Source organism: Simochromis diagramma, unplaced genomic scaffold (assembly GCF_900408965.1).
Source record: "Simochromis diagramma unplaced genomic scaffold, fSimDia1.1 OVJJ01000746.1, whole genome shotgun sequence".
NCBI lineage: Eukaryota > Metazoa > Chordata > Actinopteri > Cichliformes > Cichlidae > Simochromis > Simochromis diagramma.
The window spans coordinates 3,369,262-3,394,507 of record NW_024386757.1 but is presented as its reverse complement, the minus strand read 5'-3'; the positions used below and the strand labels follow the sequence as shown (position 1 = coordinate 3,394,507).

Below are 25,246 nucleotides of genomic sequence, written 5' to 3'. Positions count from 1 at the left end.
AAGGCCCCTTAGGCTCCTTAAGCTTTCTTAAGTTGAGAAAGCAGCAAACAATGAAAATTATGCATTACTTTAAATTCTGCTGCAAAACTGGGGTAAGTCATGAGTAACATTTTGGGTACTGGGAAAAGGAGGCTTTGCTAAGCATTAACAGGTTCACATTTCTGGGAATTTATAACGCTCTTTATTCTCAGGGCCTTGCATCATCTGAGGGTCAAATCCAACTGTCCGTCAAATTTCTGAATGACGACAGCTCTGTCAAGAACAGAAACAACGACCACATTCAATATTTTAAGTTCTCGTCTTGGGCCTGGATACATTTATTTTTCAGACCTTATGGCGGACCAGATTATAAAGCGCACTGTCGATGAACGTGTCTGTTTTCATACATAAGGCGCACCGGATTATAAGGCGCATTAAGCAAAACAAAACCGTCAAATTTTACTCAACTCATTCTTCTTGCTTCCTCCACTTCCGTACCATTGATTCATTAGTGTGGAATTCTCTCGCAGCTGCTCTATTCCCATGTTGTTGCAGTATATTAATGACTAACCTCGTATTGTGGATGGATTATCGCAGTTGTTCTCCTGACTGAAGTTTGGTCTGTTTACAGCATCCTGCCATGCGATTGCTTGGCAGGATGCTATTAGGTGGGAAAACGTTAGCATCCATCCTCCAGCTTCACTGTATTTACATAATGCTAACATAGCTGTGTTGCTAGCGATTGCGCAGCACATCATTACCAGCTAGCCCAACTTCACTAACCCTACAAAAGTCACTGCTGTTTAGTTTTGTCTTCATTTATGTTGGAAGTGATGGCAGAGCTGTAAGTTTTATTTTTTTCAGAAATCTCTCATTCAGAACATGCTATATCATGTTTACGTGGAAACTAGCGAGCTAACTTCCTGCTAACTTCAAACTCCGTTAAATGTAATAAATTCTGTTTTCATGGATGTCTGGATGTTAAACTTAATTGTTACACCTGACAAAGCAGCAACACTGATCATTATATTAAAGATGAAAGAATTTATTATTGAGTTTATAGTTTGGAAAGCACTAATGCCCCCTTAGTTTTACATGAACTCGGCCCACTAACTAAAGCAATACCAGTGGTTAATTGTCTACTTTATGTTACTCCATCGAACTATTGGCTAAACTAGAGTCAAGTAGCTTAACATTGCTTTTAGGCTCACTTTGTTTAAATCCAACATATCTACACTGCTGATAAAGTTACAATATTGCAATATTAACAAACACAGTGAGGAAGAAACAGTCTGACTGACTGATCTACAAACCTGAACTGTTTCAGATTTTAAAGACACTGAGTGATTGTAAAAGTTTTTAATACATCAATTATCAAAGTACGTGAAGAAGAAAAGGCCTTCTTTAACAGCTTCGGGTAAATTTTAATTTGATTCTATTACAAAGAATTTAAAATGTTAATAATAATTGTATTATCTGAGTTGTCTATATAGGTTATGGCCACATTAGCATTATCACAGCAATACAGACAAAACGTTGAAAGAAATAAAGCTAATAAAGCTTTAACTTTATTTCATGTTTTTTAATCTCTTATAAAATACAAAATATATTTAAAATACAAGTGCATGGAGGTGCAGACATTTTATAACCATAGCTATACAAACATGAACAAAAAACAACTGTTTTATGTGTATTCTTAACCAGTTATGAATATTGACTTGATAATGGCTATTATAAATGTGGAAAAGCTAGCTGTTCCCTGTGATACTCCTTTTAGGTTGGATCTAATTGGAGTGATACTGTTCCTACTGGTAATAAAACAGTGTTTAGCTTTGCTATAACAACACTGACAATTCCATTCCATTCCATTTTATGTATATAGCGCCAAATCACAACATCAGTCACCCCAAGATGTTTTATATTGTAAGATTAAAGACCCCACAGTAATATAGAAAAAATACCCAAAAATCAAATGACCCCCTTTGAGCAAAAAGTGGGGGGGAAAAACTCCCTTTTAACAGGAAGAAACCAGAACCAGGCTCAAGGAGAGACAGCCATTTGCCATGACTGGAAAAAACAATTTATTTACACATTTACTTTTTTCTTCTTACACCGGATTGTATATTTGTACATTTTTATACATGCCCTTTATCTCACTGTACAACTATATGGTGACAATAAAGGCATTCTACTATTCTAAAACGAGTAATACATGGGAAGAAGTCAAATTGGGCCATCTGTATAATAAGTTCATCTAATGCTTAAAATTAGTTTCTCCATCTCAGATTTCGAGAAAACTTTATGACAAAGCATTTGGAAGACGGGGGCAGCAAAATCAGCTCTTAATGCACTGTGCCCTTGGTTAGCGCTGCTTTTCTTGAATGTAATTTTTAGATCAGAGTGATTAACCTTTTGGCTATCGTACAAATGAAACTTGTAGTATTCAAATAGGAAGCGCACTGGCCAGATTCTGCCACTTTTTTGGACTGGGATTTTGCCAGTTTGCATAAGGAACATTGACACCGTTGGCACAGCAGAGCAGAAATGTGAGAACGTATCTGTCCTGCTTTCTGTTGCTGATATATACATCGTGGTCACACGCTGTCATATGCTTGTCAGTGAGTATAAGCAGCAAATGGCAGAGAGAAAACAATGTGTGTCAGAAAGAGGGAGAAAAAAAGTTTGGCACTCCACGATGCTGAAAGCGGGGCCAAGAAAAGCCGCTCAGGTGTCACTATTGCGCGAAGTGACGATAGAATACGATAGAAGCTACCTTTGCTGCGACCGCCGACAGGACAGAAAATAAACAGCACCGCGGCTTTACATTGTTGTTTGGGGGTGCTGGGGAGGAGGAGGAGGAGGAAAGGGGGGAGCTCTGAGGTTGGGGACGGAGGTGGTGGTGGTGGGGGGCGACCGTTGGTGAGTGAGTGCGTTACATGAAAACAAAAACACAGAGACACGGGCTATCGCTTCGGGGAGCTTCAAATCGAACGCCCCGTTCAGCACATAACCGAGGCGTGTGTTCACAAAATGCATCCCGCGGTCAGTTTTATGTCAGCATACACAATAACGTTCACGGTTATCTTACCCGTCTTTGCGCTTAGCTTTATAAACGTGCCCGTAGGTGCCTCGACCCACTTTGCAACCTTCATATTCGAACAGATCTTCTACTCTCTCTCTCTCCGCCGCCAGCTTTGTTTTGAAGTCGTAATCCATTTTAACCCATAAATACGCCTTAATTTACAATAAAATAAAATATTAATTATAACATGCATTAATTAAATAATCTGGTCGTTTTATTCCCCCACCATTTCCTTGTTTGGGATTTTGGTCTGCTCCGCTTAATGTTCACTGGCTCGTTGACGTTTCTAATTGGCGCGCGTGGCTCGCTGGGTATGGTAGTTCTTATGAGCAGGCGCCGCAGTTTGCCGCGTTGTCAGGCAAGCTATGGCAAACTACAACCCGCGTTTCTCGCTGCTGTTCGTTGCACTTTGCGTACTCATGAAAGCTCTTCAAAAATGCGGCCGTCGGTGGTTTGAGGTTACCTTTTTTTAACGTCACGTAAGATGAATAAATAAATGAGCTAAACGGATCCTCGTTATCTGGATCATCATCATCATCATCATCATTATTATTATTATTATTATTATTATTTAATGGTCGTAATAATAATGGTATTGCAAAAGCTGAACAACTGTGTACATATGCAGTGTATTCATTTAATATAGTTAGAGTGACCACTTCCCACCAAACTCAATGTGATCCGAAGGGTATGGGACCTATTACAAATTGTTTAAAGATATCAAGTGCTATGTGTAACTTAAGGATATGTGCAAACATCCTGGGTGTTTCTGGGGTTGTTTTTTCGGGGGATAATATGAGTTTTCCAACTTCTTAACTGTTATTTTAGCTGATGTTTTTTCTGATAAGCATCTAAGGGTTTAAGTAGGTCGCTGCATCTCTTTTTAAGACACAGTTTTCTTTTGAGATTTAGATTCATTTTTTTACTTTTGTGAACTACAGTCAGCCAAAAAAAGAAAAACAAGAAAATTGTTTAGTGCAGTTAGTGGTAAACATATGAAATGTCTTCCATAAATAAAGGTTATGAAAAAACAAAACATCATGATGGAAGACCCTTGCCTTCTATAATAATCGATAGGTTTTTGACATGCACACACACCTGTATATGTAGATGAGTGACGTCATGTCATATGTATGTGATTCATACTTAATTACTGTCATTCTATTGGGTGACAATTGTATGTGTGAGTTCCCACTGCCCGGAACACAATGAGATGAGACAAGTCCTGTAACACATACAGTAGATATTTATTATCCTTTGGGAGTTCTTTCACCTGTTTTCCTTCTATGAGTACACTCTTTTGCTAAAACGAATACCTGCGCAGTCCAGTTTAGTTCAATCCAATTTAACAACTTGGTCATATTCTCATTTAAGTGGTTTATATCTGATATTCGCAGTTTAATATCAGTATTATAGTACCATTAAGTGAAAAAACAAATTATACAGCTTAAAAAAGAGAGAGCGTACAAACGAAAAATTAATGTGATAAGTAAACACAATGGCTTGTGTTAGAAAAAAAGTTACGTAATCGTCGTGAACAGAAAAAAACTTATCAGAAAAGGACTTCTACACGAACATGCCGTCAACTGTCATACTGGCCTTCGTAAACTTAAATCCAGATGTCATGTAATGTTGATGTTGCTGTTTATATATATATAATTAGTATGTATTTCCAGAGGAAAGCTACATGCAGGCGGAAAAGTTTCATGACGGAAGACCCGCCTTCTATTATAATTGATAGGTTTCTGACCAATCACAAATCCCAAGATATGGCTTCGCGTTCAGATTGGCTCGAGGTGAGGCTTACGTAGGGCTACTGCCAAATAAAAGCTCCGCGCGGTCTCCATTCAGCGCTTACACAGTATGGCCGGCGATATTAGCTAGCGCTCGCTAACGGTATTCTCTGCTAAAGGGAAGACGGTAACTCAAGCAAATCAACTCCTGGATTGTTTTAAGGACTGAACCTCGCTAAATAATAACAGGTCGAGGAAGGAGTAATTAAGCTGTAAACGTTATAAACGACGTTGTAATATTTTTGGTTGTTGGGTGTCTGTTGTCTCACGATGGAAGATAACGGTGCACATTTCTTCGAGGGGACCGAGAAGCTGTTGGAGGTGTGGTTCTCTCGGCAGGATGAGACCAAAGGAAACGGAGACCTCCGTACCATCCCAAGGTTCGTGTCACTTGAGTATCTCCGGGGCAGTGTCAGTCCACAGCAGCCTAGTGGTACATTGACAGAAACACCGGCTACATGCACGGCTTCAGTGGTCACTTTTTGAGATTTATAACAACTTTAATATTGTACAGTCCCGTTTCCGTTGACACTGTATTCCTTATAGTTATTAATCCACCCCTGGATAGACGGCAAGCATTGAAGTGAACCAAATCTAACCGTGGATCCTTAAGCTGGGGAGCTAGCTAACGTCGCCATTGGAAAATGGACACCTCCCCCTTTTAACAGTGGCTGAGTCATTCATTCTTCACCCTGGGAGCTTGCGGTAATTAATATATTCAGCTCCCATCGCTTGTTTTTGCGAGATGATTTGTCGCATGAGGCTTGGACGCCACCATGACAGCCAATTTAGAGCTACTTCATTTAAGCTAGTCCCTAGGAAAAAATATTCAAATTATCAGCCGTCTCCTGAATTCTCCGACGCTGAATTCTCCGACTGCTTGTGATTTAGTGATGAGGCGATCTTATTGTCGTTATTTGCCAATTGCTATATATATATTCGTGGTCGTGTGCACTAAATTGCTTGGACCTTTGTAATTACATATGCTTTATTTTTTCCTGCGTCACTCTACAACGAGGGGGGCATGTGAGACATGTGGTCGTCCGTTGTCACCGCGTGCCTTGCTGGCACGGAAATAGATTCAAGTATTCCAATTCCACCTTTATTTTATTTTTTTAAATTCTTTACTTTTTAAGGCTCATAAGTGATTGGGGAAAACCGTCAACCTTTCCCTCTGCCCTTGCGGTTGCTAAAGTCTGGCCCCAGGTCTGTTACCGCTGTCTGTTTAACCAGAGAGAAACTGCGTAAAGTCGTGTTCACGTTTTCGGCCATGCGGTGCGCTCGCTCCTAGTTGCTCTGATTGGTTGGAGGGTTCCCTGTTACGTTGTGCCGCGGGTTACGTTTAAGGGCTCGGGGGGGGCATGGATTCTGAAAAATCCATGTGGGTTGAGTTCTTGTGAGAAATTCGGTTTTTGCTTGCTAGCAAAATTAGCTGGTTTGAAATGCACGTTTTAAACAACCTTTAACAAGGAGAAACCTTAAAGGCAGATTTGTACCGTGTGTCATAATCATTTTTTGCTTCCCAGACTTTAGTGGAACTTGTTCACTGTAAAACAAATAGATTGTTTAAAATCACCTGGGTTATGTCACCTATAGAGGTAAGACTGGTACTGATTCTTTAATGTAAGGTGAGAGTAAGTGAAAGTGTTAATGGTGTCCACTGCCTTTGCTTAGGGTTTTGATTTTAATCTTTTTTTTTTTTTCTTTTTTTTTTTTTCCTCTCTGGCAGCGTGTCATTTCATGACTGGTTCAAGGAGGCCAAATCATCCCCCAGTGATGGGTGACTTTTTCTGGTTAATGACCAGATCAGGGGCTGGTTTGACAAGTGCATAACCATTGGAGTAAAGGAAAGCTGGCATTAATTTACAGCCAGAGGGCAGATTAACGGCTCAAAGGGACACTGTCAGTGGATCAGACTCGATGGACGTTAGCCAATGTCCAAATAAGACCACAAGGGCATCTGATTCACAAATGTGAAGCTTGCTCACATTACCTCTGCTGCCACTTGTCAGGGTTCAGACTGCATACCAAGCACTTCCAGTGATTGTAGGGGAGACTGGTTCATAAAGTCCTAGCATATTCACCTCTAAACACCTGAAAAATTTACTTTTCCCTGTGTTCAAGCCATCCAGTAGGTGACCACTTTTCTGTCTGATAAGCGGCAAACGTTCCAACATGTGCCGTCTTGATCAGCCATGTGTTCATAATCTCTGGGATACATGAAAACAGGTTTGGCGCTTTGCTTTCTTCGAGGAAAATATGATCTTGTTGCACAGCTAGAAATAACCTCTGGTGTCGATTTCTCACAGAGGCAGGAGCTGACACAGCTTGCTAATGCTTGGCCTCTGGTATGAAACTGGGAAGTAGGCATGTCGCAACAGCTCCGTTATGTTGCGGGAAGTGAGCGAGCTGAACTGTATCCAGACATACCTGTAATGCCTTTGTTCATCTTCCAAATACACTGTTGACATTACTTAATCATATTATATCATTTGCAGAGTTTAGATGGTACTATGATATACACCCATTCTCATCAGGCTTGGCCTTGATGGCAAACTAAAGATGTTGAGTCCTTGCATCAAGGACAATGCCAAAGAGAAGCTGGTGTATAACAAAGCCATCTTAGAGGCACATCGCCTGCATGGCCAGATTTAGAGTAGCTTATAGCATGATTTAGAGTTTATATCATCTTGCTCCAATGTTGGTCCTCGGTGCAGGACCTTTGTTTATCTTCTGAGACGTGCAGTTTTGAAATCCTTCACATCCTTTTATACAATTTTCTTATGCACAAACTAAAAACCAGATTTTTAAATTGGTGGTGTTTTGGGCTGGAAGTGTTAAAAAAATAAAAAAATAAGAAAACTCTTGTTCATGTGTTGACCTTATTTGAAACTTGATATTGGAGCACATTTGACTCCGTGATACCATACCTAGCTTTTTTGCCCCCACCCTCTCAGAGGAAGTGATGTTCACAACAGATGACGTAAGCCTGTCACTCTCTGAGGACAATGTTGTTAAGGGATTAGATGAAGTGGTGTTTGTGGTACTGGAAGGTAGTAAACGTATTTGTAGTTTAGTTTCTTGGGCCATTAGGCCCAAATACAAAAGGCTGCAGTGTGAACTGTATTATTCTTGATTTTGTTGTCTTTAGAACAATGTCTGAGAGATGCATTGTTTGTGTTTATTTGTTTTTTGTGTGTTTTCCTCAGTCATCTAGTTCATTTGTAGATTGACCATGTAGAAAGGAACATAATTGGGTCTTGCATTTTTGCCCACAGCCTTTACGCATACTGCTGCAGTCTGGTTACTGAGGGGCATTTTTTTTTTTGAGAGGTTCTCTAGAAAAGCCAGTTTCATAAAGCATTCATTATTGAGCTGCTGGTATGCTTTCATCGAACACTTTATTTCTTGGAACGTTTGTCTTGCAGCCCAGGCCCCCACTGTGAATGGGTTTGGCTGCTGTTCCAAGGTTGTAATGTGACCCAGCTGTCTGGGTGGTGTCCGGGGGGCAGAGGCAGCTGCTAGAAGGTGTGTCTGCTGTAGGTGCAGAATAAGTCCACATTACCCTACAGCCATCTGCACATGGTGGAAAACACATGTCAGTCTGAACAATACCTCTATTGATATCATCAGTATTGTATGCCCAGAGCATACTCTGGGCATACACTGAAATTGTTATATGCACTTACTTTTTCAGTGTAAAGACTACAGCAAGCTTCATAGACATTTCTGTTCAAAATCCTGAAAACATTCCAAACTTGGCCATGTTACATAACCATCAATAGTTCTTTCCTGTAGTGGGTGCCACTTTAAAATGACCTCAAAAGAGAACAACTTTGTCTTTGTGTGCATTTAACTTGTGTTCTTTTTCTTTCAGGTTTGAGTGGGACAAACTTTTGGAAAATGTGCATTGTTTGATAATAAGTGTGACAAAGACTGACAAGCAGGAAGCTTATATACTCAGGTGAGTGCCTGCTCGATACCTGCAGAAAGTCTTTCCAACTAGACCTTAACCTAATTTCCGTTAATGACAGTCTCAGGTGTCAGTATGGGCATGTACTCTACATGCCACATGCATTGCTTATATAGATGTGTAGTTGTGTTAAGGTAGGGCAAGTATGAGCATGTCAGATAAAACTAACATGAAGCTAAAACTGAAACCAGTAAGCTTAACTCCTCTTGGGTAATCAAACAAGTATGACAAGTTGAATGGGAACTAGGGTGTGGCTTTTTCTCTTCTTCCTCTTGCTCACCTGTCCACCCTTTTTTTTTTTTTTTTTTTTTTTTTTTTTTTTTCTCTTTCTTCTTCTCCCCCCCATAAAAAGGACAGAAAGCATTCACTGAAGTTTTACCTTCCCCATTACTGCTCTGCAATGTAGCAAGGTGAAACAAATATAGAAACAAATACCAGACCTCTATTACACGCATCAATATTAAAAGATTTCATTTTACGAATGAGTAGCCGAGGGGCTCGGTTTGCTCATTTTAGGTAAATATTACAAAGATACCAGGCTTACTTAATCATCATTATCTATCATAGAATATAATGAGGGAAACAATGCTCTGTGGTTATTGGTGACCAACTCCTTTCTTGTCTCTACAGTGAGAGTAGCATGTTTGTCTCCAAGAGACGTTTCATTTTGAAGACATGCGGAACCACCCTCTTGTTGCAAGCACTGGTGCCTCTGCTGGAACTCGCCAGGGAGTACTGCGGCTTCGACACCATTGAGGTTAGACTGGTGTAGCATTTGCATGACAAAGCTTATTTCATCTCAATCTGAACGAGCTGTATCAATGAAGCTGATCAGTTGCGTAGGTTTATTCATTAGTGTCTCGTTTGCAGAATTTCTTCTACTCCCGTAAGAACTTCATGAAACCAGCCCATCAAGAGTTCCCTCATCGAAACTTCCAGGAAGAAGTGGACTTCCTCAGCCAGATTTTTCCCAGTACGTGATACATGAAACTCTGAAATGTGTTACACACACAAGTAAAGGGTAGGGCTGTTCGATATAACGATATATATCGGATGATGATATAAAAACGTCTATTGTTTCATTTTACGCTATGTTTTGTGGTGTCGCAAAATAAACTGTTTACGGCAATATTTTTTTCATCGTTTTGATGGTCACTGTAGTGGCTATATTAATTTCCTAAAGTTAATATTATTTAATATAACCACACTACAGACGGACAAGCGCCTGTTTATGCGTTGTCGTTAGTAACAACGACGGTAACACCATCGCGTGTCCGCTTGTTTATGTTCCACATAAACCTTTCACAATAAAGCTCAAGATCCTGTTGAGACTTTTCAAAATAAACTGAATCATGTGAAAGAGCAGATTATTTATGGATGAGAAGTAAAAAAGAGCCGCCAGGTGCTTAAAAATAAACCTTAGACTCAGTTGTTAGAACAGGCTTTTCCCCACAGCACGCCATGTAATAAATGCTTGCAAAGAAAACGGCGGCCGTTACAACTTATGTCTCAAAATGTATAGTTTCATGCATCAGTTAAAACACTCGACTCCGGGTACATACCGCACAGCTGGAAACACTTCCCGCAAGTCGAGCTGCCCAAGATTCACAGAATTTATAGGAAATGTTACATTTTTGTGATTTATATTGTTATCGGGACGATAGAATTCTTATATCGGGATATGAGATTTTGGTCATATCGCACAGCCCTAGTAAAGGGTGTTTGTAGCACAGTCTGTTAAATCCCTGACGCTCTGAATTTACAGCTGGAAAATGCCCAGGGCAGTTCCTGGTTTATGGCTGCTCCTGGCAAACAATCTGCTAGTTGTTTAAACAAAAAGCTGGACTAGTTGACAAATCTAAAAGACAGAACTCCTCAACCACTACCCCCACCAAAAATTGAAATCAAACACACTTTAAATGATCAAAGTGAACCGTTAACCAACAAACACTTCATGTGTTAGCTGTATTAAGCAATTAGCACATTCCTCATTGATCAAACATAATCTTAGCAGTGCTGTTAGCAGTAGGCTTCTCCTATGCTAACATTGACAACTTAGTTCTATAGTTTATTCTGACAACACCAACATGCAGCTTTTTAGTACAAAAGAACTACAGAGCAGCACTGCTTAACATAGCTGTCATGTATTTACCCTCATGAATAAAGTAATAAAACTGTTTGGCACTGACTAGCGGGATTAGCAAACCTTTAAATATCCAATCATAAGACACACCCTGATTCTGATTGGTTAATGCAAATCTTAGGTTTGTGTTTTTATAGATCAGGTAATCATGTATCTGTGATCATAATCTGTACCCAAGCTGTTTTAATCATTTAAGAACAAATGTTGCTTGTAATATTGAGACTATGGAGTGCATTGCTTATACTATAGCTGTGGGGACAATGAAATTCAGTATTATCACAGACTGTAATTCTGTGTGGCTTAATTTTATCATTGTGGGTTCTCTTCAGAGCTACCTAATGTTTTTGAGTTGATTATAAACGGTAACCATAACATTCCCTCCTTTTACAGATGGTGCAGCCTACTGTATGGGACGTTTGAACTCTGACTGCTGGTGAGCATTAAAATATCCCACATTGGCTTAATATGCTAATACTAAGATGGTCAAGATTTTCAGTCATGAAATATAATTAAATATTTGTGGTTTCTGGAGTTCAGCACTTGTCAGTGAATGTTGGTAATCTGTGACAACAAAATGCCAGTTCATGAGGGAGGTGAAAAGCCTTTAGTTTAAATTGTAAGGATGTTCAAGGCCTCCTCTCATAGGTAGCAGCTCCATGCATCCTCCAGGTTTGAAAATCTTTAATGCCCCCTTGCATCTCTCCCACAGGTACCTGTTTACTCTGGATATGCCAGAGTACTGGGAGAACAAGTATGCTGATCAGACGCTGGAAGTTCTGATGAGCGACCTTGATCCAGCCATCATGGACCAGTTCTACATGAAAGACGGTGTTTCCGCAAGTGAGGTCACTCGTGTAAGTTTCCCCCGGTTTCCCCCCCAGAACAAGCATGTGATAGTAGTTTAACCTTCGTAATCACGGTCTCGTTCTGTTCTCGCAGATGAGTGGAATTCGTGACCTGATTCCAGGTTCTGTGATTGATGCCACAATGTTCAACCCTTGTGGATACTCGATGAACGGGATGAAGACTGACGTGAGTGGAGTTTTGTTTCTTCATCATAGTTGCGCGCTCAAGCAAATCAGTGATGCGACTTTGCTCATTTTCCCCACAGGGAACCTACTGGACCATCCACATCACCCCAGAGCCAGAGTTCTCCTACGTCAGCTTTGAAACAAACCTCTCCCAGACATCATACGATGAATTGATCAGGAAGGTTGTGGAGGTGTTCAAGCCAGGAAAATTTGTGACTACACTCTTTGTCAATCAGGTGCATTTCAAATCCAATTTTTGCATCTACCTGGGGGGATTTTAAACAGCTTCCTGTAAAGTGGTTTGTTTTTGTTTTTTCTCCTGCAGAGCTCTAAATGTCGCAGTGTCTTTTCTACTCCCCCAAAAATGGAGGGCTACAAGCGCCTCGACCGCCAGTTGGCTCAGTTCAACGATTACAATTTTGTCTTCACAAGCTACACTAAGAATCGCCAGCAGAACCAGCAGCAGAGCTGAGGGTCGAGGATGAAGAGGCGCAAAAAACGTGGCGCCTCGGCGCTCCCACGTTGCGATGCGCTTCACCACCCAGTAGCGAGCTTGTCATCATCGTCTCTCCTGTCCCACCCTCCCCGCTGCTGCTGTCGCCATCCAGATTGTCCTGGTGTCAGCGATGGCGCTGCTGCCCCTACTTTAACTTCCAGTTTGAGTTGTTTGCATTGTTGTACCCGTGACTTAGATCCCTTGCATGAAAGCTCTCTTCTCTGTTACGATATTCTAGCCCACTCTTGCTGTGATCTTGAAGTGCATGTAGAGGTATTAAACACGCTCTGTTTCAGGCTGTCCACCTGTGCCCAGTACAATGGTCCCTTCCTGCAGGTGTCCCCCCTCATTCCCCACAGACAAGGTTTCCGCCCACCCTAGACCAGGACCCTGACGTGCTCAGATCAGTCGGCCTCTTATGAGCATACTTTAGATCTCATCCATTGGTTTAAAGTTCAAATTGCACCCACCCACCTAGCTAGCATGACTATTTCTCTACTCTGTTACTGAGTTTATTTTAAAACCCTGTTTACTCAAGGTACTTGGAGGCAAATCACCTCAGCTCAAGTTGTGCTGAGCTTGGGCATTGTGGGATTGTCTTTGAAATGCCATCTTGCTTTGTTGCACTAAAGGTTCAAAAGTTCTCATCTTATTGGTCAGGTTTTGTTCTTTGGCAGCTTTAAATGGTAAACTTTCAGCTTGTACACTTCAGATCTGAGCTTGAACTTTTTACATTGGCCCACATCTGTAGGAAGCATCTAGATATTTCAACCCAGTCATGCAGCATTCACAGAGGGTTTAAAAAAAAAAAACTGAATGTAGCGCAGGCCGTGCAGAGCGGCTTGCTCGGCCATCTTTCGAATGTACATTTCTCTGGAAAGAAAGCCTGGAACAGGTTTGAGCTGAATGTACGACTCCAGACAACGCGCTCACAATGCCCTCTGCTGACCGGCCATTGTTCAGCCCCAGCCCACCGAGAGCCAGCCCTCCTGGCCACTCGCACTGTGTTCAGCTCTGAAAGGAAATAATGAATCAGACACTTTTTGCTTTAGTTGCCCACCAAAGCATCCCCCCAAACATAATATCCACCCTGTCTCTTTCTGCCACATACAGAGATGTAAGCGCACAAAAGAGGCCCACTAGTCTGAGCATGCCAGGGTGGTCCCAGATCATTCCGCATATAACCACTACATAAACTGCCATTTTATGAAATTTATTGTGCCCTCACTTTTTTCTTTTTGTCATTTGGGTCAATGCCCTTTGTTTGCAGGGGGAATCCTGACACACTGCATGTGACTACTAGTGCCGTGTTGCTCAACAGTGTAATGTAGCGCTGTCTCTGCTGTCAGTGTGTGTGCTTCACCTTCCTCTTGTTTTACAAGGTGAAAGTTGGAACTGCCCCCAACCTGGTGCATGTTGGATAGGTGGTTTTGTTTGTATTTTATTCCCCCTTTTTGTTTTGGATTTTATTTTTTTTATAAATTTCATGTATCTGTTTAACTCTTATAGATTTCAGGCTTCAGACAGGTGCTAAAAGCAGGAGAAGTTTCAGTCTTGTTTAGTTTTGTTTTTATTTGATACCCTACAGCTAAGGTTTAGCTTCTCCTGCCAGAGAATGCTGTTAGAATCTTGCAGATGTGATAGTAGTTTTATCCTGATTTCAGCACTTGACATCATCTAAGGAACTTAGCATGCTAGTCAAGCTAGCACTTGGTAAATTTATCTATATAAGGGCAGGAATTTTGAAAAGTGTCCCTCTAGTGTGGCTACGTGGCTTTTTTTTTTTTTTTTTTTTTTTTTCTTCCTTCAATTTAAGATTAAATGACTTGTAATGGTAGTCTGATTTATAGTTTTTAAGAATTTCCATCTAGCAACAGAAATGGTATGCTAGCTGTTGGATTAAGTGCATTTCAGCCTTGTTGGTGTGGATCGTTGGTGTTTTTATATGGTGATCTCTATTTTGCAGTTTAATGGTAATTGAATTTTATACAAAATATTTTGTATTTCTGCTGCGGACCAATTATTTTATTTTTAATTTTTTTCTTTCTGCCCTTTGGTTCTAGCTGTTTTTGTGAAAACAATGTTCCAACAAAGTTACTTGAGGGATGACCTTTTCCAAGTTGACTAGATCATGTTATCACTTTGCTTTGTGAATTCAAGGAAGCGGAAGCCAGGAAAGCCTCCTGCTTGTGAGGGTACAGTTGCAGGTTGTACTGAATGAGCAACTTTGCTGTTCTAATTCATTTATCTGTTCTCTGGATGGTCAAGATGTGCTAAATATCTGTGCTATGAGCTTAATGCTTCAATAAAAGATACTTAAATGTGAGATCTGTGTGCTTTTATTTTGAAGTATTTTGGTATCAAGACCCTGTAGGATGGTCTGACTGCATCAGAAAGCTTTAAAGGGATGATTAAGTGGGTTTTGGTGTAGTTTGTGCAAAAATCTCAAGACCTAATGTGAAACAAGCTGCTCCCTACTCCAATACACTGATTGGACCTAAATCACAGGGGATCTCTCCTGGTCATACAGTGCAACTGGACTGGTGGTGGGGGGGCACAACAGTGGCTCCAGGAGGAACAAACTGGAGCTGTGTGTGTGAGAATAAGCTGCTCTACAGTAGAACTGCACAGGGTGCAGTCTTCAATGACATCCCCCTCTAGGTGGGGTTTTTTTTTTTTTTTTCTTCCCCCCCCCCCCCCTTATATGGGGGGCTACCAAAAACAATTTCCAGTTTGATTACGGTGTCATCAAGTATAGGTTACTGAAAAGAGGGTAAAATAATTATGCCTGGTTAATATCCTGCTCTTAACCCTAAAAACGGGTACATATGGAAACAAAGATTTTGAAATCATGTTTGAATTGACTGGAAGCCCCAAAATGGGGCATACAACAAAAGTCTATTCTATAATTTTTTTTTTAAATTGTTTCAGAACAGTCTTTTGATTAGTTTACATTTATTGATGTTAAGTAAGACACCTGATGCTTTGTTTTGTTTTTAGCTTAAGGAATTTGGGTGTCATCCTTTAAAAAGAAGGCTCTGTGCTAAAAGCAATTCTTGCCCAGGTAAAGAAATTCCTTTAATGGGATTATTATTAAATATTTTTTCTGACAGCCCAGAGGTGAACCAACCAGGTGAAAGAGATATGGGAAATTGAACAACCTTAACAAGTTTCTTATTGTTCTCACAGCAGCAATGAAGTTACAACCAAATCTAAATTTGAGAGCCTGAAAAATAAAGCTGTGCTCTGGTGTGTCAGATGCCTTGTAAAAATCTAACAGTAAAATGAATGTTTAATAACTTCAGGGTAATCCAAGATAAGCATTATGAAGCCTGGTTGTGTCTAATCAATAACTGAGTTCAAAATAGATTTTAAACTTTTGGCAAGAATTAATGCTAGAAATGTATAATCGTTATTCAGTAAAAAAAAAAAAAAATAGGACGCCCATTGTCAGTGACCTGAAGATCATTCATCGGGTTTTAGCAACATTTAAGGATTAAGGCTGTTGGGACAAGTCTGTTTTGTATACTTTCTATATCAACCTATAATGAAAGGAAGCTATCTCATTAGAAAATAATTCAGGTTCAAGGTTACTTTATTTATACCCGTAGGTAAATTTGCTTTACAGAAACATTATAGCATTTGACATCCCTTCACAAAACACACACACTTATTTAAACACATTTGGTAATAATTAGACAAGATGAATTAAATCAAAAAACAGTTATTAAGTTAAATGATGGCGGCATATCTGCTCATGTTTGTATAGAGAATGAATAATAAGGGCGATAAGACGCACCGTTGGGGAGAACCTGTGGAGGAGAACACTGGGTCAAGCAGAACACCATTTATTCTCACTCTTCGTGACCTGTCAGTTAAAAAGTCTAAAATCCAACCCAGCAGGTTTTTCCTGATTAAATTTTTTTTTAATATAATTATATTTACCTACATTATTATATAACATAATATATAATAATGTATAAAATTTAGTCAAGAGGCACTCTATTCCAGGTGATTTTTTTGTTTTTGGAGTGAGAAATGACAATCTGAACTTGTACAGTCTGATCAGATATGGGGATGGGATCTGCCTTCAGAGTTTAAAAGGCCATCAGCAGATGACCACTTGATGGCAGTATTTTGAGTTGGGTTTCTTTTGTTATATATGATCGAAGAAGAAAATCGTCGCTCTTTTCACGTGTTTCTTAATTAGTGTGGTCGTTAGCGATTAGGAATAAAAATACATATACAATGACGCAGTTGGATTCTGTAATGTAAGTGTGGACTCTCGCTTTGGGGGGCCTGGGAAGTGTTGCTATGTATCGTTTTATGAATGTGCTGTTTATGGCAAAGCTTCTAACCTTTAGCTGTCGGCTAACTGCAACTAGCTCCGTCGTGGAATCGGCATGTCTCTGTGGCATCTCATTGTCCGATCTTCAGATGCCACAAAGGATTTGGAGACACCCCATATTTCTACATAAGCGCATAATCAAATCGATTTCCCTATCTCTCAGCCTCATGTTCGTCTTTAATGTGCTGTGAGATTAGTGGTGTTATGCCTAAAATTCAGGGTCTAACGGTCTGAGTTACACTCGATTTGAGTATTTTATGTTTAAGGCAATCATATTAATATAATTAATAACAAACTCATTTAAATGTCTTGTTTTTGTATCCAGTCTCTCTGCTGAAACTAAACTTTTTAAGGTTACCATCTTACTTTCAGTGCATTATGTTTTGGTACATACTGGCATTGCATACAAGTTTGGTTAATATTTCTTCAGCGCTGTGCACATAAAGTCTCTATTCTAAACATAGCATTATTCTTAGGCATCTGTTAATGTATTGGCAGATGTATTGATTTACATCAGGGCTGCTCTCTGAAACAATGCTCTAAGTTTTAAGATAGTTTGTTGTCAAGCTAGAAGACATTCAGACAGTGAAGTTATTTTATGAAGATGATTTCCCCGTGTCTCTGAAAGAAAGAGGAAGATCGGAAACAAGATGAACAGAAACAATATCTGTATTGGCTAATTGACGTACATTTTTAGGTCATCAACCAATCAGAAATACCGGTTTGATTTTCTGATAGTTTGCCTTGTGTGAAGTTTGTCATCTTTCTTATATTCCCTTGTGTTTTCTTCCTCAGAAAACCGAAGACAAAGCGCTCAAAACGCTTCTTGGAGAGCAGAGCACCCAAATTGACTGAAGATGTGAAGAGTGCCATGATTATGAAAGGAGGGAACACAAGTCAGACCATCACGCAGGCCCTCAAGGACATAGTAAGTCACAGAGGAGCTGTGTAAGGATGGAGTTTGGCATATTTGTCACACTGACATGTTTCAGATCATCAAACAGATTTTAGTATTAGACAAAAGCTGTCCAACCCTACCTGGCTCTATGTGGAAAAAGCCCCACCCACAATTCTTAAACTTTGGGGTGTTTTCACACCTGTAAATGATGAGTTTTTACACTTGGATCTATTCCCAATGATCTGGTTTGTTTTTGCACCAAATGCCTTACTACAAACCACATGAGAATGTTCAGTCGGCTTATTGGCCAGATGTGTCTGTGGCAGCAGGAAGAAGGTGCTATGTTCTAGACTATTGGAGAACACAATACTGCTAGGGGCTAGCCCGTACAGACCTTTGCACATCTATAGTTCCTCTACAGGAGTTTTTTTTTTTTTTTTTTTTTTTTTTTTTTTTTTTTTAGCTCAGACTTGTAACATACACCTGGTAGTTGGTTCAGATCGAGGTCGGATCATGTTCACACTGTAAACGAACCACTCTGGAGTTCGCTTGGAACAATAACAAGACCAAATCTGCAAAAAACGAACTGCACTGAGGGGGGGGAAATGAACAAGAGTTTGATCGAAATAGCCTAAATAGCACAGGTGTGAAAATACTATTAAATTAACTATGATTAACCAAGTTCTTTGGAAAGCTGAGTTTAATTTCAGATAACCACACCCAGGCCTGATCACAGCCAGAAGAAGACTTTTAGAGTCTGTCTGACAAAGTGAAGCAGGCTAAAAAAATCCCAAGAAGTAAGATATTGTGCCACGATCTAAAGAAAATCAAGAACACAGATTGACGCCTATCAGCTTGAGGCTGGACGTTAGGGTTGGGTGACTGGCCGAATATATTGACTATCGACATAAGGCTAAGCCCATCATCGATCGTTTTTACAATTCATTTATTTATTTATTTGAGTAAGTTAAATGGTGAATCTAATAGAAGCAGTCAACAGGAAAAATTAACCCATCTGGAGCACAGTCTGAGTCAAAATCCCTGAAATGTCTCTGTCAATGCATTTCGGGCAGTTTGTCCAAGGTTTGTTCATTCTGTGCTCCAGATGGGTTGAGCGCGTTAAAAATTTTTAATCGTGTTAATAGTGATGACCGCATTAACGCTGACAGCCCTAATTTCTTGGGGGGGAAATTAGTTGGAGTTCTTCTGTGTTGTAAACGTGCAAATCAGTCCGTGCATGATTACATTGCTCTGCCCATCAAAAAATCTGCACATGTGCAAATATATTGCCCATCATTGATTATTGGTCTGACGATTGTCGGGTATAAACTTTTACATATCGCCCAAGCCTACTGGATGTATAAAATCCATGTGAATATTTAGTGTGTTAAAAATATTTTACTCATCTGTTCTTAAAGCAGCTGTTCACGCTGACGGGGTTTAATCTCACTGGATGAATCTGTGGCATTCATTTTTTCCAAACTGAGATCGATTTTTTTTTAGATTTTTTTCCATCTCACAGTGTGTTTTGAGGTTTGTTTGTTTGTTTTTTTTAATGTGTAATTTTTCTGTAAATTCATGCAAGTACATTTGTTTCCTTCACAGTATTCCCTGAAGAAACCCAATGCTGTGCTGTACAAAAAGTAAGTGACATATCCACTTTGTTCCTATAATAAATGCTCGGGTTTTATTTGATGGAACAGGTTTATCAGTTCATCTGCTTAGTGTGGGTCGTTTCTAGATATTTGAGCTGGAAAAACTTTGAATTGTCTATTTGGTTGCTTCAGATGATGACTGGGAGGTAAAGAATTACACTGGTAGTTGTATTTACATCCACGTGTTGAACTTGATGTCACATCAGAAGGCGCGAGCTGCCTTGTTGGTGTCGTTTCTGCCGGTCATGAACCGTATCCTGGCAGAATGTGATGATGCAGTCACAGTTTGAAGACGCGTGTACGGTCATGCCGGTTTTTCCCAGTATTTTGATGATATTCCAGTATAGACGCTTGGCGATTGTCAGATTATATGGAGGGAAACGCTGAAGCAGTTTGAAAAGATGAGACATCCTGAAAAAAAAACGTTGGAAAAAAGGTCTTTAAAAGTAAAACACAACACCAGTGTCTTTGCTTCTGAGTTTGTCTGCTTCTACTTCTTCTTCTTCTTATGTCAGTGCCAGTGTGGCAGTTATGTGGTGAGTGGTGACACCTAGTGTCCAAAAGAGTACTGCAGCAACTACCTATACCTTAACGGGGAGTTTAAGCAGAAGTGGCTGTGTGATCACGTTACTGTGGCTGTGGAGCAGCCTAAAACGGAAGACCAAGCCTGCCTTTTTCATATTTTATTCAGCTGGTGTATGTTTCTCTTGTTGGTACTTCTCTAAATCCTCGATTTCAGACCATTTCTGTTCTACTCTTGGCTCTGGGTGACGTCAGCGAGAATGAATTTCTCTCATATGGTTGTCTCAGGCACACAGCAGCTCCAGACATCCACTAAAACCTAATATTTTTAAACAGAAAACCAATTGGGATAAAAGCTGGCATAAAGGGAGCTAAAAGGGCTTGTTTCAGACAGTGGGTGATCATACAAAGCTACTGGTCTAAGAGTGAAGTCCCCTATAGTGTCTGTTTTCTGTCTTGATGGTGTCTGTGTACGCTTTTTAGAAAGAACATCACTCGGCCGTTTGAGGACTCAACATCACTGGTGAGTGCAGAGGGGCGATGGTCCTTTTCAGAGTTTTCACCAGTGTTGCTTTTCTTGTTAATAATCTAACATTTATTTTAGGAGTTCTTTTCCAAGAAGACAGACTGCTCCCTGTTCCTGTTCGGCTCCCACAATAAGAAACGGCCCAACAACTTCATATTTGGTAAATTTAAACTTTCTCTCTATCAGTTATATCACTTACGGTAATATACATACAGCAGCTATAACATCTGTTTTCAGGTTTTTACACGATACTGGACTGTCAGTGTCTCGTCTCACGTTATACGTTGGTTTTATGTTTAGCAGACTATCAGCATAATGCTAGTGAATACTGGTCTGCAGGTTTTCAGTAAAAAATATTTCAGTGTAGAAGATGCTCTGCAAAGAAAAGGTTTTTGAATTGACCCAATCAAATAAATTGTTCGCTTGTTTGTTTGCAGGTCGTCTATTTGACTTCCATGTACTTGATATGATTGAACTTGGAATTGAGAAGTACGTCTCCCTGAGTGAAATTAAGGTAATGGTTTCAGTCATGCTGTGTCTGGCTAGGGAGTCATTTTGACTTATGGTCACAGTCATTTCATCACCTTGTTATTTTCCTCATAATGTAAACTAGAGACCAAAACCTACCTCTGCGTGTAAAGTTAAACCATACAGCTATCACACATACATAAAGACGCGGGTGCAGCCGTGAGCATAGTGACCATTACAGCAGGGATATTGAAAAACTATTGCAAAACTCTAGAGATGCACGACTGGCCGGCACAACACATGATGTAAAATTAAAATCGTCTTGCGACACCCACAACACAGGCGACAGCAGAATGGCACCGTAAGGTGTACTTAGTTTTTCCATACTGCTTCTGCAATTTGTTTCACTTTTTGTTACATAAACAGTGACACAGTGTAATATTCATGGATTGTTGTTTACCTACCAAGCCTGGACCAGATCATTGATATTATTTCCTGATACGTAAAACCTTAGAGGTTCTACTTTCTTTCTATCATAATTGTACATTCACCAAACCAATGAGGAGCCTTGAGTTCAAACACTCTGAAACAACATAAGGGAACAAACTGTCGTGTTCTTGAGACTACACCTATCGCTGCTTCACTCCAATAGTTTCCATCATTTGTAAATCTCTTGTGTTACCATAACCACTCTACAAGCACCCGAGTGAATCTGGTCAAAGTACAAATCACAGTCTCCTAAAATAAAGTCTTTGCTTTCTGTTCTAGGCCAGTAAATGTCCTGAAGGAACCAAACCAATGCTCGTGTTTGCAGGGGAAGCTTTTGATACAGATAACGAGCACAGACGTCTGAAGAGTCTGCTAATAGGTACTCACACAGCACACTAAAAGTGTTAACCGGTCTGATTCTGATATTGTGTTTGTTTGTTTTTTTTTTATGTGCTTTGTGATGAATGAATTATGAAAACTCAAATTAGTGTGTGTGTGTGTGTGTGTATAATATTATTATTATATTTGAGGTGATGATGATGTGTAATTGATTAGTCTGTTTATTTCTTCTGTCTCAGACTTCTTCAGGGGTCCCACTGTGCCTGCAGTGCGTCTGGCAGGTTTAGAACACATTTTGCACTTCACTGCCATCGATGGAAAAATTTACATGCGCAGCTACAGGTGCTGAAACTGTAATAATTTAGTGAGAAAATTTGACTGCCGACATCCAGAACTGAGATAATGATGGGTGTAATTTCAGGTCTCTGTTGAAGAAGTCTGGCTGCCGGACGCCGCGGATCGAGTTGGAAGAGATTGGACCGTCATTTGACTTTGTCCTAAGGAGAACGCATCTGGCTTCAGATGACTTGTACAAGTTGGCTCATAAGCAGCCCAAAGCCCTGAAGGTAAATATGAATGGACATGTTCCTGACTGTCTTAACATCTCATTCTGACAATCCTGTGATGAAACAGAAATCATGCATGTCCAACCCTGAAGCTAGTCCTGGCGAGGTGCTCGAGGGCGAGCGTCGGGTGGCCGGGCCTTAGCCTATGTGGATATGACTGTTTGCTAGCTTCCTTGACTTCTCAGTGGATTTGTCCTTTGGGCATGTTGTTATTGACTCGTTCTTTTTCTGCTCTATTCATTTCCATTTCCATTTCCATATAAGCAAAGCCCCTTTCAGCCTTATTATTCAATCTTTGAAGCTCCTTGTTTCACCAATGAAATGGTGTCCTGGTTTAAAATATACAGAGATGCTGCTTTTCTGTTCTCGTATGAATGATTCCAAATATTCAGTGTTTGTCCTGAAGATGGCGCCAGAGGAAAGACCACATGGTTGCCAAAATCCTGCACAGATACTAAATACTCTGTGCAGCCAGTGTTCAAACATGCTAAACTTTGTTTTAACTCGTCTTCTCTTTTACACTACTTCAGCCCAAGAAGAAGAAGAACATTTCCCATGATGCCTTTGGCACCAAGTTTGGCCGTGTGCACATGCAGAAACAGGATCTGTCCAAGCTGCAGACACGGAAGATGAAGGGTCTAAGGAAGAGGAGGGGCGAGGTGGTCACAAAGGAGCAGGAGGGACAGGCACCCAAGGTGGCCAAAGTAGAGAGTTGAGGCAGACTTTGTACGCCTTTTGGATACTTCTATGATTGACTGTGTGCCGCCAAACCCTTGGTAAAATGTTTTTTTACCGGGGGTTTGTTTTTTTGTTTTTTAAATGTGAAATAAATACTCCAATTGAATGTGTTGTTGTACCTGCCTACATTCTGTTGTATTGTTTATCACGTGCACATATCTGGGCCTTCTCTTAAGCTTAAATATTTAAGCCAGTGGTGATGGAGGGTTCAGTAGATCAGTAATGTTTTGCTCTCGCAAAGCTAGTAAATATTTCAAAAAGGATTTCTGTTCAGACTAAGTTTGTTTCAGTTCTTTGAAAAACATGACAACATATTTATATGAAGTTTGATGATGCAGGGCTGGAGTTATTTCCATCTAAGTGCAGTATATTTTCTCTTCCTGGGGGTTTACTTTGTAAAACTAAAGCTGATTATAGTTTCTGAAAGTGTGCTTTGGCAACATCTTGCTTGCATTTTAGTTTTGGTTCATTTCCCGCATTTCTACAAGGTGACATGTAACAGGACAGTGGGGTTCAAAATTCTGAACATTTTACTTCAGAAGTTAATACAACCCCCACCCCAACGCACATGATTAGTACTCCGAAGAGTTTTTTATGATGTCACAGATTCTTGTCCCTCTCTCCTTTAAATTGTGCATGGGGTTGAGGTCAAGTGACAGTCAAGGACATTCTTTGGTCCTTTTTGATCTTTTTACTACTTCAAAAAGCTTTGGAGTGTGTTTGGGCTCGTTATCCTCCACAGAGACACAGATCAGATGGTGGAACATGTCTGTGGAGAATGAAGTGAAGTGTTTGCTCAGGGTGCAGGTGATATGATGCAGCTGTTTGACTCCAGAAGAGAGAAACACTTCACAGTGAACATTGCCAAAGTTGTCTTGGTAATGTTCATAACACTTTGAGGCCCATGTCTGCAGTGAGGGCAGCATTTAATGTTTGAAATAGTCATACAGGGTTCTATTAAAAAAAAAAAAAAAAAAAAAAAATTCCAACAGTTCCAGAGTGTTCAATTATTAGTTTGAATGATTGAAAAGCATTCACACTATGAATAAAGTTACGTTGAAACCAAGCACACCATTGTTTTTCTTGTGACATTACCAATAAGTTTGATGTGTCACATGGCCCTCTTCCTATTGAAAGAAAAAAAAAAAAAAAAAAAAAGCTGTATCCAAGATGGCCGACTTCTAAATGGCCACCATGGTCACCACCCATCTTGAGGAGTTTGCCCCCTCACATATACTAATGTGCCACAAACAGGACTTTAATATCACCAACCGTTCCCATTTTATTACGGTGTATCCATATAAATGGCCCACCCTGTATATCCACATACATTCACATAGAGCCACCATTCAAACTTTAAAACGAAGCCAAGACATTGAACTATTCAGCTTGTATTTATCTATTTATCGTTTTATTTTAATGAAGTTTACTTTAAGTGTTCAGATTTGTACTCATTTTTATTTGACTACATTAAAGTAAACAAATAAAGACAGTTTTGATAGAGCTCCTGATGTCAGATGGTAGGTTGGGCTTGCCAGAGGTCGTGCGTTTTCTCAAGTCTATTTTCTGTGAGACAAGTTCTAAAGGATCTTCTCGATGGCACAGCGGATGTTGGTCAGAAACACTTCATTTCCCTTCTTGTTGAAGTGAATTCCGTCCTGTCCGAATAGGGTTTCATCATAATATCTCAGGGAGGGATGTTCAATGATGAAGCCTCCAAAGGAATGAACTGCCTTTCTCATGATTGAGTTTACAGTTTTTTCGCCCATGTCCATCATGTACTTTGGATTTCTGTACCTCCACACTTGGCGTTCGTTGATGCAGGAATATAGGATTGTCATGGAGGGGATCCTTGCATGCAGTTCAGTCAAGTCTTTAGTCATTGCAGAGGAAAGTTCCTGGGCGGATACGAGTCCCAAGTCGTTCCCGCCTGCATGAATGACCAAAATATCAGGTGGACTCTTTCTGGACATCAACTCTGCATAAAAACGAAGAAGGACGACATCCCAGCGCATCCCTGTTTTTCCAAACCAATGAACATTGGCATCAAGTCCAAAGTTTTCTCCAAACACGTGGCGTGCTGCCCATTCTCCTCGCTTTATGTAACTTGAGCCGATGATCCATATGTTAGGTATCCTCTTCTGTGTCTTGCTCATTTCAGTGTGACTGCAGGGTCTATTTGTATAAGGTCAAATGGTCA

At 40.2% G+C, this 25,246-nt stretch overlaps 3 protein-coding genes across 4 annotated transcripts in view; 2 read left to right on the top strand and 1 right to left on the bottom strand.

The window, feature by feature from the left end:
- Nucleotides 1-3,489, bottom strand: part of cdk19 (cyclin-dependent kinase 19) — a 75,820-nt gene extending 72,331 nt beyond the window's left edge. Inside the window, exon 1 of the mRNA XM_040028010.1 lies at nt 3,068-3,489. Within this exon, the coding sequence (XP_039883944.1) occupies nt 3,068-3,195 (128 nt within the window). The 5' untranslated portion in view covers nt 3,196-3,489. The remainder of the gene's footprint in view (nt 1-3,067) is intronic.
- Nucleotides 3,490-4,908: 1,419 nt separating this feature from the next.
- Nucleotides 4,909-12,599, top strand: amd1 (adenosylmethionine decarboxylase 1). Its single transcript, XM_040028021.1, has 9 exons — nt 4,909-5,234; nt 8,732-8,818; nt 9,458-9,584; nt 9,698-9,800; nt 11,361-11,403; nt 11,680-11,824; nt 11,910-12,002; nt 12,082-12,237; nt 12,327-12,599. The coding sequence occupies exons 1-9, from the start codon at nt 5,125-5,127 to the stop codon at nt 12,471-12,473; spliced, it is 1,011 nt and encodes a 336-aa protein (XP_039883955.1). The 5' UTR covers nt 4,909-5,124; the 3' UTR covers nt 12,474-12,599.
- Nucleotides 12,600-16,635: 4,036 nt separating this feature from the next.
- Nucleotides 16,636-23,309, top strand: rpf2 (ribosome production factor 2 homolog). Of its 2 annotated transcripts, XM_040028033.1 has the most exons (10): nt 16,636-16,768; nt 17,641-17,773; nt 19,349-19,386; nt 20,404-20,443; nt 20,525-20,606; nt 20,884-20,960; nt 21,683-21,782; nt 21,982-22,084; nt 22,164-22,308; nt 22,839-23,309. In XM_040028033.1, the coding sequence occupies exons 1-10, from the start codon at nt 16,746-16,748 to the stop codon at nt 23,022-23,024; spliced, it is 927 nt and encodes a 308-aa protein (XP_039883967.1). In that variant the 5' UTR covers nt 16,636-16,745; the 3' UTR covers nt 23,025-23,309. The 2 variants fall into 2 exon arrangements, with proteins under 2 accessions (XP_039883967.1, XP_039883976.1); XM_040028042.1 differs by lacking the exon at nt 16,636-16,768 and having other exon boundaries at nt 17,659-17,773; nt 19,349-19,390.
- The last annotated feature ends 1,937 nt before the right edge of the window (nt 23,310-25,246 follow it).

What these genes read in the sequence shown, in the direction of transcription:
- amd1 (XM_040028021.1), top strand. Translation starts at nt 5,125, where the DNA reads ATGGAAGATAACGGTGCACATTTCTTCGAGGGGACCGAGAAGCTGTTG. An exon ending in CGTTTGAACTCTGACTGCTG is followed by an intron (nt 11,404 to 11,679) that starts GTGAGCATTAAA and finishes TCTCTCCCACAG; the next exon opens with GTACCTGTTTACTCTGGATA. An exon ending in CTACACTCTTTGTCAATCAG is followed by an intron (nt 12,238 to 12,326) that starts GTGCATTTCAAA and finishes TTTCTCCTGCAG; the next exon opens with AGCTCTAAATGTCGCAGTGT.
- rpf2 (XM_040028033.1), top strand. Translation starts at nt 16,746, where the DNA reads ATGACGCAGTTGGATTCTGTAAT. An exon ending in ACGCAGTTGGATTCTGTAAT is followed by an intron (nt 16,769 to 17,640) that starts GTAAGTGTGGAC and finishes TTTCTTCCTCAG; the next exon opens with AAAACCGAAGACAAAGCGCT. An exon ending in TCTCCCTGAGTGAAATTAAG is followed by an intron (nt 20,961 to 21,682) that starts GTAATGGTTTCA and finishes TTTCTGTTCTAG; the next exon opens with GCCAGTAAATGTCCTGAAGG.